The sequence below is a fragment of the Anoplophora glabripennis genome, unplaced genomic scaffold, assembly GCF_000390285.2.
Source record: "Anoplophora glabripennis isolate ALB-LARVAE unplaced genomic scaffold, Agla_2.0 scaffold193, whole genome shotgun sequence".
Lineage (NCBI taxonomy): Eukaryota > Metazoa > Arthropoda > Insecta > Coleoptera > Cerambycidae > Anoplophora > Anoplophora glabripennis.
In genome coordinates, this window is record NW_019416490.1 from 1 (window position 1) to 16,933 (window position 16,933).

Here is a 16,933-nt window from a genome sequence, read left to right on the forward strand (position 1 = left end):
CACCATCTGTCTGTATATAATATACTTATTTTAATACTTGAAAAAAAGAAAATAAGTATGTAATAACGCTAAAAAAATTGTAAAAGATTTTGTTATATTTGTAAGAGTAAGGCCCGGTATCTTGAGTCTCGGTTAAAGCTTGATTAACTGATCAGGCGATTAGACTGTACATATACAGATTTATTTTATAAAGTATAATCACAGTCTAATTGCCAGATTATTTAAGCAAGCCTTAACCGAGGCACAAAGTACCGTGCCTAAAGGTAAATCCCTAAGAATAAGCAGGAACAGTTTTCTACAAACGTGAGTCCATTTTGTCCAACTTTAATAAAATTTTACCAAACCATCATAGATATTAATATATTCATTAATCCTCAGTATTCCGGAGTACTTAGATATTCCTAAATACCCTATTATTCATAAAATACTTTCAATACTCATGAATACTATTTCCCTGTACTAAATCCTGAATATATATTTAAAAATGATGAATACGAATACATAATATCCTCAGATACAAATTTGCAATATTTGATTGCTGATCCAATACCCAACTCTGAATATTGCACTTGTTAAATAAATAAAGACCTTCTGCTATTAGTGTTCTTTCTGAATCGCGTAATGTCAGTTTGTTAACTTGTCTCTATTTTTCCGTGTAGGATAACTTCCTTTCCGGCATATTTTTGCGGGACCTAGTGAACCGTATCAATGGCAAAGGAATATCAGAAGGCGATGGGATCTCCTATTTGGATTTCACCGATGGATTGCCGTTGGACGCGCGTTCTCTCACCAGAGACCTGGAGGAGGAGCAGCTGTTGGACTACGACGGTCTAGCAGAGGTTAGCCTGCATCCCAGCATAAGGGATCAGGAATACCTCCAGCACAGCACCCTTTGGGGAAAACAGGTAGGTAGTTGTTTTAGTCAGTTCTTGATATTTAGATATTTTTGAAACGTATATGTTTAAGCGCGATGTTGTGGTCGTGACAAACTTTTAGATCAGGCAAACAAAAAAAAAAACAAAGACCGACACTGTTTGCGTTTCCCACTCCGGCATAGCTGCGCGAGACTGAGAAGAACGCATTGACCTAGAATACGTAGGCATGGCGATTTGGGACAGGAGCGTTTCCTTTGCTATGTCCAGTTCGCATTTGTGGGCGGAGCTATCTCAGATGCAAACTTAAATAGTGCCGGACATGTACTGATTTTCTGTTGAAACTTTAAGGCCCGGTACTTTGAGTCTCGGTTAAAGCTTGATTAACTGATCAGGCGATTAGACTGTACATATAATGATATAAGTATAATCACAGTCTAATTGCCTGATTAGTTAATCGAACCTTAACCGAGACTCAAATTACCGGGCCTTAAAATGTAATTTCACGTTGAAGATTTTATATTACAAATTTGGAGAGCTCTTTCAAATGGAAGCTTTTGTCTAATTTGGAAAACTTTAATTTGTTAGATAATTACACTTTCAAAATTTGAATTTTTTGTTACCCGCCACTTAAGCATAAATCGAAACGCTCAGTTGATTGAATAATAAATAAAAAGGCGCGGAACAATAAATTATTAGTTAAGCAAAAAACTATGAAAACTTAAAAATGACAAACTTTTTAATCACTAAAAAGAATTCACCGTTATTGTTTCAGTAGGACGAGACTTGTTTTACTAAATTAAATTATATCAAATATCAAAACGTCGTCCGTTACTGTCAAGGCATAATTGTATACAGCGTTGAAAATTTATTTCACTCATACTAAGATTTCCGGATTGTTGCGATTATTTTGGAGAGATTTTTTATTTGTTTTCGAAGTTTCTCGACCATATTAACTGGACTGGAATACACCAACTATTTTAAACGACTCCAAATTTATAAGTCACACGGATTGAAATCTGGCGACACAGCGGGCGATACAACTGGACCATTTCGACCAGTCCACCGTCCAAAAGAGACTTAAGCAATCTTCAATAATTCGGGCATATGACAAAAAGCATCGTCAGCGGGATATCATCCTGCATATAATTTACCATGTTACTTAAAAAGTATAAATGCCTTCGACTATCTAACCGAATGTAAGGTCCAATTCGTTTACTTTTCCAGTCCAAAATTTACTGAAAATCTTCACAATAACCATTTACAAAAATGCTGTCGGTGATAATAATTCTAAGGCTGGAAAAACTTACCTTTTTGTACATGGCATGTATATGATTTTAAAGGTTGTTATATCCACAATGTACAGGGTTAGTCACTATAATCTGATAACTTATTGCGAGTTTATTATTGAAATTACAAAAGTTTTAGCTTTTTTACGCATTTTTATAATACAGTACTAGAAAAAACAATTGAATAATGGAAATCACTATATTAAAAAATATATATATTTTTAAATTGAACACCCTATACATTAGAGCATACTTAGCTTCGTTAAATTTTTCTATTTTCAAAAATATATAATATGTTTGAAAATATATAATACGAGCATGTTTGATTCAGGACTTTTCGACATATTTAAAACAGTTTAAAACTATTTTTGAAAAAACGGGAGGGAAATTTGTGTCTGATGGATCGCAGTGACACTGACAGAAGTTAATTTATCATCATTAATTTATTTCCTAAAACAAACTATTTTAACAAAGAAATAATGTTTAGTGAGAACGAACAATTTGAAATTATCCGTTTATTTTACAAGAATAATAATAATGTGAATGCAGCGCGCACCGGGTATGCTCGTTTGCATCCCGGGTTTCCAATTCAATCTCGAGCTGCATTTTACGACATTGAGCGACGCTTTAGAGAAACAAAATCTCTTGGAAGATCGACACGAAGAATGATTCTAAATGAAGAATTAGAACTAACTATATTACTATATTTTCAAGGTAAGCAAATATTGATTTGAAGTTTACCATGGTAAATTCAAATATTAAATTATTGTAGAAAGGCCACAAGAGTCCACAGTAAACGCTTCAAGACAGTTAGAAATAAGCCAAAGTAAAATTATTAGAACGTTACATAAATATAAATACCACCCTTATAAAACTATGCCGGTCCAAAAACGCAAAATCAAAAAATTCAACGATTAGAGTACTGCAGAGAAATGCTGCGCTTTAAAAATGGCAACCTAAAATATTTTGAAAAGATTTTAGGACTTTTAAAACAGTTGGTTTGGTATTTATAATAGAAAAATACTCATACCTGTGCAAATGAAATCCTCACTGTAATCATTGGCCCATTATTTTATGAAGGTGCTTTGAATGGGGAAAGATACCTATATTTTCTTGAAAATCAAATAGAAAACAAATTGGAAGATCTGCCGCTGATCGACTATACCAATTTAATTTGGCACCAAGACGGAGAGCCTCCGCATAGAACCAGAGCAGTACGAAATTATTTAAATAATAGGTTTGATTTGTGGATTGGTAGTGGAGGAAATATTCAATGACCTTCAAATAGCCCAGATCTTACACCCCTGGACAGTTTTCTGTGGGGTTACTTAAAAAACGAGGTTTATAAGGAAACTAGTGTAAACTTAGATGAACTAAACATGAAGTTGATATAAAATACAAAATTTAAGTGAATTTAATTCCTATTTCATACTAAATGCAGTTCTGAAAATTAATGAGGACTATACTTATACGAAGTGCATGAATAATAATGGCGGTCACATTGAACATCTGTGACCACTTTTGTTTTAGTTGGTTTTTATTAATTAGGTGTTAAAATCCTGTTAAAGTTAAGAATGATTTTTATTATTAGACATCATAAAATAAACAGATAACTTCAAATTTTTCGTTCTTACTTTTCTTTGTTAAAATAGTTTGTTATAGAAAATAAATTAATGATGATAAATAAACTTCTGTCAGTCATTTGTTTGTTCCGCGTACCTCGTCCATAGCCACTGCGATCCGTTAGCATAAACCCTCTTATTTTTTCAAAAATAGTTTTAAACTGAAATATGTCGAAAAGTCCTGAATGAAACATTAACATATTATATATTTTTGAAAAGAGAAAAATTTAACGGAGTTAAGTATGTACTAATATACAGGGTCTTCCATTTATTTTTTCTTTAATTTAGTGACTTCCATTATTTAATTGTTTTTTCTAATACTGTATGATAAAAATACAGAAAAAAAGCTAAAACTTTTGTATTAAAAACTCTATTGTAATTTCAATAATAAACTCACAATACGTTGTCAGATTATAGTGACTAATTCTGTACATTGTGGATATAACAACCTTTAAAATTTTCCAAATTGAACTTTTTGATATGCCGCGCCGTGCTGTAAAATTATTGTACGAGAGTAGTTCCTAATCGTCATACTTTTTACCATGAATTCAAGTAGGAACTTTGAAATTGGATAAAACATTCGCGTACGTCCCTAAGGCCAGTTAGTGGGTAGAAATACTGAACAAGCATGTAACGCAAAAAAAATATCAGACAGATGTTGTTGCTTTTGAAGGGCTAAATATGTGGTAAAAATTTTGGCACTTACTTGTGGGATATTTACATTTTTTCTACCAGGGCTATAAAATCGTTTGCTGATAATCCTTTGATAGTCAAATTTTAAGATAGAAGGTAATTGAAACTTGGCAGACGCAGGTAGTTATTCACTGAAATCTATAATAATTTATATTTTGTCCCCGCAGTGAGATAAATTATCGATAGAGAAATAATTGTAATTTTTTTATTACAAAATAATTATTATCGGCCTTATCTATACATATAATCATAATAAGCAATGTTTTATTTTGAGATAAATCAATAACTTATTACGGTATCACTCATTCATAAAAAAATGTTAATAATTTGTTACCCAAAACACGAATCAACAATTTCATTACTAATCTAGCAACACCACCTCTAGGTGTCAGCATTTATGACTAAATCATACTAGTTTACTGATATGTAAATAAAATGTACGAAACCAGTAATCTGTGACAATCCAATTGATTTACATATATTTTATTTACTAAATATTACAGGTATAATTCAATGCAGCTCGGGGTTTTAGTCCGCAGAATACTTGTTTTTCATAATATCGATAGTTAAAACTATAAATATTTTTTCTAGTTTGGTCCGGGAGGGGCAGGGGAAGGAAACCAGCTGATGCGAAATCAAGGAATGAAGGCTAAACAGGAAGTCAAAACTGATACCACCCTGCCAGCCTATTGTAATCCTCCAAATCCGTGCCCAGTGGGTTATACTGGTGAGTTTCTTTTTGTAACTGTATACGGTGTAATACAAGATTGTGTTATCCAAAAAAAGTGACATCTCTAAATATCTACTGAACAAATAGCGAATTGAAACGAAATCGTGTGCGATCAATACATAAATAATATATGTATGTATCTAATTCAGTGATGCGGGCGTATATTATCCTTCAGTTGGCCGTATTTGCTGACTTATGGCTACATTCTATGTGAAAAATCAAATCTCAGTTCAAATCGGTATCGTAAATATGTGTAAGTTGGTTACATACACATTTTATGTTATTTCTTAATTTGTAAAGATGATAGGTTTAGATAAATTTTGAATTATTTTTTTTTGAAATAATGTTTGATAAAATTGTAACCAACATATCTCATATCTACGCCACCGATTTGAAATGGAACTTGATTCTTTCACATTGTAATCCATTTTATTAATATTGTTCACACAAAATTCCGTTTTATTTTCTGTTGGTATAAGATTCTTTCTTAAATTTAAACTAACCATTAATTAAAAAAATAAAAAAAACAGTGTCTCAAAAACTAAGTGCAAGTTGGATGAAAATTGGGTTGTGAAAGGTATTTAAAACAGTATTTATTTTATCATTAAAAAAGTATAAACAGTTTCACCAGAAGTGTGTATACCCAAAATTATTAAAAATATACAGGGTGTCCCGTTACTTGATACAAAAAAAGATGAGGTCAAAATAATATCAGTTATTCATATAGGTATATTTTTTTTCATATGGGCCTTCGTTAACAAGTTACGGGCCCTCAAAGATGAAAATTAAAGTTATTTTTATTTAGTCTCTAAACTATTAACTTCAGCATGATGCAAATTTGGCGACCGATAACACATGCGTACAACTTGTTTTTGATGTTGTAAGTGAAACTTCATTATGCCCAGAACGCCAGGGACGGACTGTACCCAATAGTTAACAATTCAAAAGATTTGCATCGATGACGATCGCAATCTGCCTGTATCAAAAATAAGTTCCCTGGAGAATTTGTCAATAATAATCCCTACCCTCTTGGTTCAACTCGGTAAAATTAACAATTTAGGAAATATTTGTGATTTTATGTCACCATTTTTTGTTTTTAATTTTTAATTGGACATAATTACCATGTTGGAACCGTAGGTACATATTTTTAAAATAAGAGCCTACAAAATATTACTGTCTGCTAATGTAATTTTCACTAACAAAATTTGACAAACAAAACAAGAATAAGTTAAATAAGTTAAAAAAATTATGTAAAAGAAAGAAAACTATCAAAATACATTTTCAATATGGGCATCTTCCACATCCACACACTAAGCCTTTCAGATATCCCCACAGGAGGAAGTCCATCGGATTAAAAGCTGGAGAACGTGTTGGCCATGAAATTGGGCCTCCTCTCCTAATCCATTTATTATTAAACACAATGGATAAATAATTTCGTATATCAATATTGAAATGGGGAGGAGCCCCTTCGAGCATGAATCAAACGTTTCTTTGGGTGTCTAATCGAATATCGTCTAATAGTGGCTGCAAATTATTTTGCAAAAACTCCAAATATCGATGTTCATTCAGACGTGTCTTAAAAACAAATAGACCTATTCAATTATTACCCACTATTCCTGATCATACATTAATTATGAATCGGTGCTGGTAATAATAATAATAATATCCTTATTTTGACCTCATCTATTTGTATTCGACGTTTTTGTAGTACCGGGACATCCTGTATATTGACTTACTAAATAGCATAATTTTCCTTAAAATATTAAGAAAACGAAAACAGATAATAATAAAAATGGCCATCATCGCCCAAATTTCGTTGAAATTACTAATGTTTGTTTCGAAAAAACAGAAAAACTTCTGTCTGTTAGAATTGAAGTGAGAAAGAAGCTATTATTGATAGATAATATTGAAATTTTTGTACGAGACAGAAAATAACACAGGGCTATAAAAAAAGTGGACTGGACCTGTGCTTCTCATATTATTTTCACCTGCTGAATCCTAATCTACAGTTAGAATTCAATTCGTGTTTTGATCTTAGGGATCTTAGCATCAGGAAACTCCTCTAGAAAGCAGTTTTCGAGATTTCAAACCGATTTGAGTAGTCGGAGTTTGTAAAAACATAGGAATTAATGATCTCATTGCTTTATAATCCCATAACTACGGTGCACTATAACCTCATAACCCTATCACCCCATAAACTCGTAACCTGGCATGTCGATTGCAAAAACTCACGATTGTACAATCAAGGAAGTACTATTAAGTACTAAGTATACTTTTTTTAGTGTAGGTACAAGGAGAAAAAATCTCGGGTAACTCTGTAACACAAAAATGTCTGCCCCAGGTCATGGGACTACAGGAGCTTACATGCACCGGGTTTACTATATGACTTTAGACTCATTTCGTCAGAATTTTGTAGTATATACACCCTGGGTTAATGGGTCACGATGTTATTGTTTTATGCGATCATGCAGTTTAGGACCTTGACGTAGTAGTCCAGGGAACGAAGAGAAAAATAGGGTAAAACCTCCGAATAGTTTCGGATAGATCCGATTTTTATGAAAATTTGGAATTAAGATTATTTCACCCTGTGGATGAAAAGTTATACATGCTTGATATGCGCTTCTTATTTTTAGAGGATGAAAGCCACCACCATGCTAAAAACTGAATAAATATAAAAATAGGTGTTATATAGACTAAAATCATATAACTAATATATAGAATAAATATTGTTTTATATTGTGAGTTATAATTTACGTTATTTTTCATAAAGTTTCAACCTTTAAAAACCACCCTTAATGATAAAAATATATAGAATAAATATTGTTTTATATTGTGAGTTATAATTTACGTTATTTTTTATAAAGTTTCAACCTTTAAAAACCACCCTTAATGATAAAAATATAAAATTAATAGTTTCTTTGACCTTAAAATAATTTTATAGTGCATGTATTATAGATAGAAACCTTTTCAACAGTTTATGATGTTATAAATAATTCATTACAATATTTCCACCCTTAGAAAACTACCCTTAATAACAATATATTAAAAAAATAGTTTTTAACAGTTTGAAATGGTTTGATACTACAAATGGGATCAATTAAATTCTTTTACCTGTTTACAATGCAATTTATAATTTATCGCATTGTTTTAACCCTCAAAAACCACCCCCAATGACAAAATATATAAAAAATGGCTTTTAAATTATTTAAAATGAAGTATAATTGTATATTAACAAAAATATTGATGTGCTCCGAAAATTGAAGCGGTAAGGTACCGTTGTTTTTTTAACGACAACTTCCTTAATTTTAAAGCTATTAAGACGATCTAAAAACGATTTTACGGAAAATTTCGACAGCTAAAAGTACTGTAAAATCGAGTATTTTTTAACGCGATATTTTTGAGATTTTTGAGGTTAAAGGGTTTGAAAACATGACCTTCGCCGTCAACTGCAAACTTCTAGCAGCGACATCTCTGTTAATTTTTATCCTACATACGTAAAAAAAAAAACATATTTTGTGAAAAAAAATCTAAACTTTTATAGTCTTGAATATTTTTCGTATCTTTTTTATTTTTAAAGTAAGATTTACTTATCGAAAAATGTTCATAAGGTACTTTTTGCTTACAATATTTTATTTTTTCACCCTCTAGAAGGGGTGGCTTCCACCCCCTGGGTAAAAGCGCTCATCGGCACTATACAACTTGTGTTTCTTGAGCTTTCTTCTACTTACAGTACAAGTTTCACGTCAATCGGTTCTATCCGAAAGAATTCGGAGGGAAATCCTTGGTTCCCAGGACTATAGGAGATTTTTAGACTTTAGTGGTGTACATTATGTCACAACTACTTAGGGGAATACAGTCATGTAGTTTCAGACTCCTGATGTATGATATCGATCTTCCCAAAGAGTTTCATGGTTCTACACTTTCCCAGGAATTATGGGTTTAATGAAGCTATAGTACAACGATATCACGAATTCTAATGTTTTTCTAATCACTGACTATTCAATCCAGTTTGAAATACTCAAAACTGTTTTCAAGAGGAGCGTTTTTGATGTTTCGGTCAGAACTTGAACTGATCCGGGAATAAAGTCAGAATTCCCGGATCAGGATATACTGGTCTGATCGAAGAGCTAGTCGACTAATTTTTGCGGTGCTGTGTAATCGATGGATTGTTTTTTTTTTTTACTTTCACCAACAGTAATTCGGTTAGATTCTACTTTAAAACAATATATGCTGATATATTATATTCTTTTTAATCTATTTTTAAATGTGAAGCTTACAAAGTATATACCTATAGGTATCTATTAATTAACATCATATATCGTTAAAATTATAAAATATAATACACGATAAATCAACCGGTAACACGGATGTCGTGAACGGTGTATTTTTACTATTTTGAATGACAGGTGTTAAATGCGAAAACCGTTAATCAATAATTTAATACTTTCCGTGAACAATTACTTTTTATTGCTATGCACAATTTGTGATGATATTTTTCAAATTTCATAATAATTTGTTCTACAGTGAATTGTGTTGATCTCGCAAATTTTATGGACTCTTTAATTCCATATTACAAATATATTACTTTTTATGGAAAGAATAATAGTTGGAAATGTTCATTTAAATATGATAAGAGTTGATACCTACGCGAAACAAGAAGAATAGAAGAATCTATTTTACATTATAAAATTTTATGTATGAATATAAACATATTCTCAGCAGAACATCTAAATTATAGCACCTTACAGTAAAAAAATAACAATGTTCCACTTTCCACAAAGAAAACTCAGTGATTCTCTAACTGCAAATTAGAAAAAGAGATCATATGACCGTAAGCCTGCAAATACCTGATTTTTATAGGGCGATCTAATTTTAATAATTTTTATTTTTTTTTTATTCATTTCCTGATAGGTATAATGATCTTATTCGGTGATGTGTTAGTGAACTAAACTTGACCAAATTACAGTTTTTCTAATAATATTACAGTTTTACTTAAAGCTAACCAACAGATTACATACAAAGTGTGACTACGTTTTGATGAATACCATCTAATTAGTTAAAGGCAAAAATATTCACGAAATCAAAAAGTGAAGAGTTGAAAGAGAGGTAATTTGTTCTGTAGCTTCTCAAAAAAAGTATTGAATAAATTGAAATTGATTAAACTTGAGTGATAACGAAAACTAGAAGAATTAAAAGCGAAGCGATTAAAAATGAAGCTGATTATCTTAATATGTTTTTTGTTTTATATTTAATAAAAGAATCACATGTAGAATTTTGACGGTGGAATATCGTAACACCCTGTAAAAACTAAAACATAAATAATTCATAGGTACTCATTTTAACGGTACGTAATTCAAAATGCAGAAATACTTAACCTGCAAAACATACTAACACTTAAATTAAGATACTTCTAGGAATTCACACTTTGCAAATGAATTTTGTATGCCCACGTAAAACCCAAAAATATTTTTAGGTGCGGTTGACATATGGATAATATTTTGCATTAGATATACATATTTTTTTTCCTAGAAATACCGATCGATATTATAAATAAAGATACATACATACATTGGAATTGGTTAATTTAAGTAGTTGGTTCATTTCTGTTACTGTTAAATCACTTAAAATGCGTCAGATTGGATTAATGAGAAGGAACAGGAAAGGATAGTTGATTGTCATAAAAAATCGCCTAGACATAAACTGTTTTCCACGAACAGCGATGCTAAGGATAATGAAGATACATGACTTTCCTATGAAAATGAACCACCACGGAGCCACAAAGTATATGGAAGGTGTCATTTTGTTGATGTCTAGAATATTTAACACCGATATGTTCTTCATGTAATGAAATTATTAAGTGACTCCGTCACTAATCTCTCAGTTATTTAGAAAGAATGACGTTTTATGTCAGTAAAGATATACTAAGAGTGCAAAAACTAATTTAGTCTTTGTACCTATGAAAGAAACGTTTTTCATATACCTATTTTTATAAGCATTAGCTGTTTGTGTTCTTTTTAGTTGTCGATTTTTAAAAATTTCAAAAATAAAGTATTTTTGAACAAGTTCTATGAGACCGATGTTAGTCTTTAGGACCTATTATGAAGATGATTTTTTGCAGAGGAACAAGGATGCATTATGGACTTCGAAAACTCTGCTTCGTACAGTCGTCGATATCAAGCTGTCCAAGACTGCATGTGCGACACTGAGCATATGTTCGACTGCCCAAACCCAAATGGACCGATGGTGGATGATCCCATGGAATCAATGGACGATATGGACTTCAATCGCCTTCTGCAACAATCTTTAAAGGTAATAAATAATCAACAGTGGATATCAGTTCTTAACTCACAATATTGATATACTTTTCCAAAATATTTTTACACAAATTTAAAGTGGGGATTTGCATAAAGCAAATACAGGGTATCTGGTAACTTCGGGATAGATAAAGTCAAAATAATAATAGGACTCGCTATAATGTTTTCTCCTAATGTTCCTCATACTGGACATTTAGGTTTAGTATTCTACATTTAAAACCATTGTATACAGGTTGATAAAATTTTGGTATAGTGTATTATAGCCTCCATCGTTTGATCTTATTCTATTCGATTCTTTACTATGTCAGTATTTCTAGAAATCATCTTCAACACACGTTTATTCAAAATTTTGACAGATGTACTCGTACTATCAAAGTGAAAATATTTATTTTAAATACTTTGAAAATTAATTTAGCTTTTCATACACTTTCCTACTCTATTTTCCTGGTGCACATGAAATAACAACCCAGAATTGTTACAAATTTGATTACAGTTCAGAAGTCTAAGTGATTTATGTCGGTTGACCTTGATGTCCACGAAACAGGTTCACTTCGACCTGTCTATCTATCATTAAAGTTTGATGAATATGGCGCACAAATGCACGAAATAATTTGCAAAAACTAAACTCCATTGTAGCTGCTTTTGTACTATTTCTTACTATTTTTCAAAAATCGATTTATCTCGAAACCCGTTGATAATACTGAAATAAAAAAGAGTAATCTTTTTAAAGAGAAACGTTCAGAATATCTAAAAATAATATTTACAGTTTGATAGTATGACATCTATAATTTTTAAAAATATGTGCTGCAGGTTATCTGTTCTTGGATATCTTGTAATAATAAAGGATCGATTTTAACATCAAATCCTGGACACTTCTATCAAGGTAGTTTTAAAGTTAGAACCCAAAACGTAAATCACTGAGTACCTCTTTGACCTCCATCAGGAGGAACGTTAGTGAAATAATTATAGGGGAGAGTGGTTTTATTTTGACCTTCGCTATACACTCCCGAGAGATTAGTAGGTACTTACCGGGCTCTTATGACGTCGTTGTAAAAATGACATTTTGTTTATCTATAAACAATAATTGAATGTTTTGGTCTTGAAAGCAAATATAAACACAATTGTAAAATTCTTGGTTTAATTTATAAATTGTATGTACCATTAGGTACAAAATTTGTAAATCGAATAAATTCTAATATTGCGTTGTTGTAGATGGGCCAGCTATATCCTCACAAGAATTTGGTTGCCAAAAAGTACTATCATCCAAATGAACAGGTAAAATATATTACTTTTCTATATAAAGTGTAAGTGAAATATGTCAACGAATTATAATATTAGACCGATCATTTAGAGAGGGAAAAAAAGAAAATTGTTACCTGGACTTTTATAAGTGGAAATGGTAAAGGAGCTTATAATAAACGAAAAAAAAAAAAATAAATGCGTGAGCAGGGGCGGCGGAGGGTTGATTTGGGGCGTTGTAAAGTTATGAAAAATTGTATCATTGGAACTTTTGGCCAAAGTAGATGCCAGATAAAAAAGTATCTAATACAAAAGTTGTAGATCATGCAAAAATCTACAACTTTTGTAGAAATCATTTATTTAACATAACCCCAAAATTTCCGAGAAAAATGCGAAAAACAGATTTTTTTCTGATTTTTTGTTTTTTATTTCTCATTTCCGCAAAAATAATTTAATTTTGACGAAACTCGGTGAAAATATACCTTTCTCTGTCTTAAATAACCTCAAATTTTCGTAGATAAAAAAATCAAGAAGTTTCTGAGATTCATTTTTTTCGGCCTGAAACACTTTTTTTTCAAAGAAAATTCTACTTAAAAAAATTATCGTAGAGTTCTGCCGGTAATAATTTTTTTCGTTTCGACATATATTTTTTGGTGAAATAAAAAATTTGTAATCACATTTCAAAAACATACTCAAAAATGCAAAAAAGTAAAAATGACTTGCAGCAATGAATTTTTCAGTAACTGTTGATAATTTGTTTAAATTTAAAAAAAAATCAAAAACTGATTACACCATTCAATTGTACGGAAAAAATACAAAAAAACTGTCTCATTGTTTGACCCAAAACTATTGTTGTACAGTATTGTTATAAACATAAGTCGAATAGTGAATAAATAAAATAAATAATAATTTTTTCCGTATGATCGATTAGTGTACTTATTTTTTTTTAAAGTTTGATGAATTCATAGATATACAGTGTGTTTTTTATACCTAACAATATGCTGTTTAGAAAGTTTTAAAATTCTGGGTAGTTCCGGAGATATCCGGAAAAACCGGAAATTTTGAAAAATTGTTTCATTTTTTCTGACTTTATTTTAAAATAAATTACATATTCACAATGCCACTTTTTTCGCTCTATACAATGGCGCAACATTTTTGCAATCCGACGTTTCATCTTCGAGGGGCCATCATCGGGTTAATTTTTTAAAATACGTCTCCGCTATTTTTTTGACAAAATCTAAAGTCATGTTTAATTCTGAATTAGAGGATATTACTATTGTAATCGCTTAAAAAGTTTTTAGCTTGTTTTAGCTATAATTTAAAATTTTTTCCGAGTACGGCTCTGAACGCTTTCAAAATATCTATTGGATGAAGTCGTAACAGTATAAAAGTCAATACCGCACAAAATATGCAACGATTTTTTACTACTATTAGCAATACTAATTAGAAATAATAAAATATTTCATAAATTCGTATTATTTTTTTTATTAGGTACAACTTTTTAAATTATGGATTAAAAAAATTGTTGTATATTTTGTGCTGTATTGACTTTTATTCTGTCCTCTCTCTCTCTCCTATAACAGATACAGGTAATTTGAAAGCGTTCAGAGTCGTACTCAGGAAAAATTTTTAATGATAGCTAAAAATCTTTTTACTCGATTACAATAGTAATATCATCCAATACAGAATTAAAAATGACTAGATTTTGTCATAAAAATAGCAGCGATATATTTAAGAATATTAATCAGATGATGGCCGCTCGAAGACGAAACGTCGGATTGCAAAAATGTTGACGCCATTGGATAGAGCGAAAAAAGTGGCAATGTAAATATCCAATTTATTTAAAATTCGTTTTCAAATAAAGCCCGAAAAAAAAATAAAACGGTTTTGCAAAATTTCGGGTTTTTGGACTTCGCGTCAACAGTAGCCTTTGTAGTTAATACTTTGTATTGCTGAAATCTCAAATCGTCCAGAGATAATTTATCATTTGTGCATTTGTAATTCGACTTAGATGTTTATAGCAATACTGTACAAAAATAAAGTTTTGAGTCAAACAATGCGACACAGTTATCTAAATTTTTTTCCGTAGAATTGAATAGTGTAAGCAGTTTTTGAATGCTTTTTAAATTAAACAAATTATCAACAATAATTGAAAAATTCATTGTTGCAAGTCATTTTTTATTTTTTGCATTGTTGAGCATGTTTTTGAACTGTTATTACAGATTTTTTTATTTCACCAAAAAGTATATGTCAAAACGAAAAAAATTATTACCGGCAGAACTACCGGTTGGACTATATCGTCTATATCTAGCTTCTATAAAAACGTGTTTAGAAATAAAAATACTGCATCCAGAACACATTTTGCAAAGTTTTTAACATTTTATCACAATATCGAATTCTGTTTGAAATATCTGTCGTATGTACATGTGTTTGTGAACGATTAAGAACTAAAACTGTATACAAAATTTGAATGAAATGGCTTCAACATTTTTTGTATTAAAAAAACACATTGTTTATATTTAGATGATTTTTTTCATTACTTTGTTATTCAGAACACCTTGAAGTTTTGAAAAATAGGTTGTTAACTTGTGTGTCCTTAGAGCAAGAAAACAAATCCATTCTTGTCTGGCGAGAAGCTCCCAGTGGCAGCAAAGAAAGGCAACAACGTCCTTTTCTAAACCGGAAACGGACGACCGGAAGCTATGAAGCTCCTTCGACGATTGATCACGTACCTCGTAATCGACTCTGGCTATGACAAAGGCTGACGAGCTGAAGAACAATAATTAACCTTTCCAAATCCCCCAACCCTTGACAAAACTTAGATAGTAGTTGCTTTTTATGTGACGCGTATTCTTAAATAAACTTAAAAGGAACCCATACTTTTAAAGATGACGGATACGATCCGTTGAAATTTGTAACTCACGATCGCAGAAAAAAAATTCTCTTAGGAATGATAACAACCAGGTCCCAGTAAGGAAACTTATTTCAGTAGTTTTTTTATTCGGACCCAGCATGGCACATCAATGTCGACCAACTTAAGTGTCGTTCTAGGCCCTATTGACTTTAGCCGATATCCTACCAGCAAAAAGGACGAGATGGACATCTTTCCACCATATCCTATTTGAACAGCAAGGATCTCGGCTAAAATCAAAACGTTGCTTAAGTCAGGTGCATGAGTTAACTTTCTAAACCGATACAAGACTTGATGCAATCTAGTTGTTGAGTTTGTCTTGCATTTATATATCATAAAAGAGGTGGATATAACCGAAACTTAGCTATGTCTCTTACTATTGATAACATAAACTGTTAACGTATTAATGTTCCATTGATGTTTAATAAAGTATTTATGAATGTTACTGAAGTTAAGTGGTTAACCATTTTTCCAATCAAGCTTCTTAAGTGTAAAAGTCTATTCTAATTTATTGGACGAAAAACGCGCTGGCAGCATTCTCTGTATGTCAGTTGTCGAATAAATGTATTCTCTTAATGTAACCATCTTGTTTTTTAATTTCCACCCCTTCCAGGACCCTCACCCGCTAACAGGAGATAGAGGAATGGCTAAAGCCAAAAAGAAATATTCTGCCAAAGATTAGCCACCATTATTTTACATCTTATGTCTATATAATGTATGCTTGACTTAATCTTTGTACGAGTAGATAAGCGTAATTAAAATATGTCGCTGCTGTCAATAAAATGGTCAAAAAAGTTAGATTCAGTCCAATTGAAAAGTTATGAACATTTTCTAGAAATTGTGGAAATACTGAAAAAACTTTTATTTAAATAGTAATTAGGTTACTACTACTACTGCACGCTTCACAAAATTATTTTGAAAATTTGGGTTTATACAATTTTTATGCCAAAAAATTAACGTAGTTTAATTTATCTAGAATACGCACTTATTTGAAAAAAAAATACAATAATAAATATGATAAAAATAATTTATTAGGATTTTTGTTCTTGTACTATATTTCACATACTTGTTCATATTGATCTGCAGCTGGTACATACTTTTTGTTAAATTCTAATTATTTGCACTCATTTTACTAATGCTAATGTTTCAAGAGAGTATTTTTTATATTTCAAAAACATATTCTACCATAAGCTCTCGTATATCTACTTTGTTAGAAAAGCACCAAGGTAATCCAAATAAATGCAAACAAGGGTGAAAAAATTT

General features: G+C 31.1%; 1 protein-coding gene across 1 annotated transcript; it reads left to right on the forward strand.

Moving 5' to 3' along the window:
• Positions 1-659: 659 nt before the first annotated feature.
• Positions 660-16,252, forward strand: LOC108907326 (neuroendocrine protein 7B2; the record flags this gene model as incomplete). Its single annotated transcript, XM_018710963.1, is given in 5 exon segments — positions 660-905; positions 5,068-5,203; positions 11,325-11,515; positions 12,733-12,795; positions 15,360-16,252. Coding segments are annotated over 5 exon segments (714 nt in total), but the record flags the coding sequence as incomplete, so codon positions are not given.
• Positions 16,253-16,933: the final 681 nt, after the last annotated feature.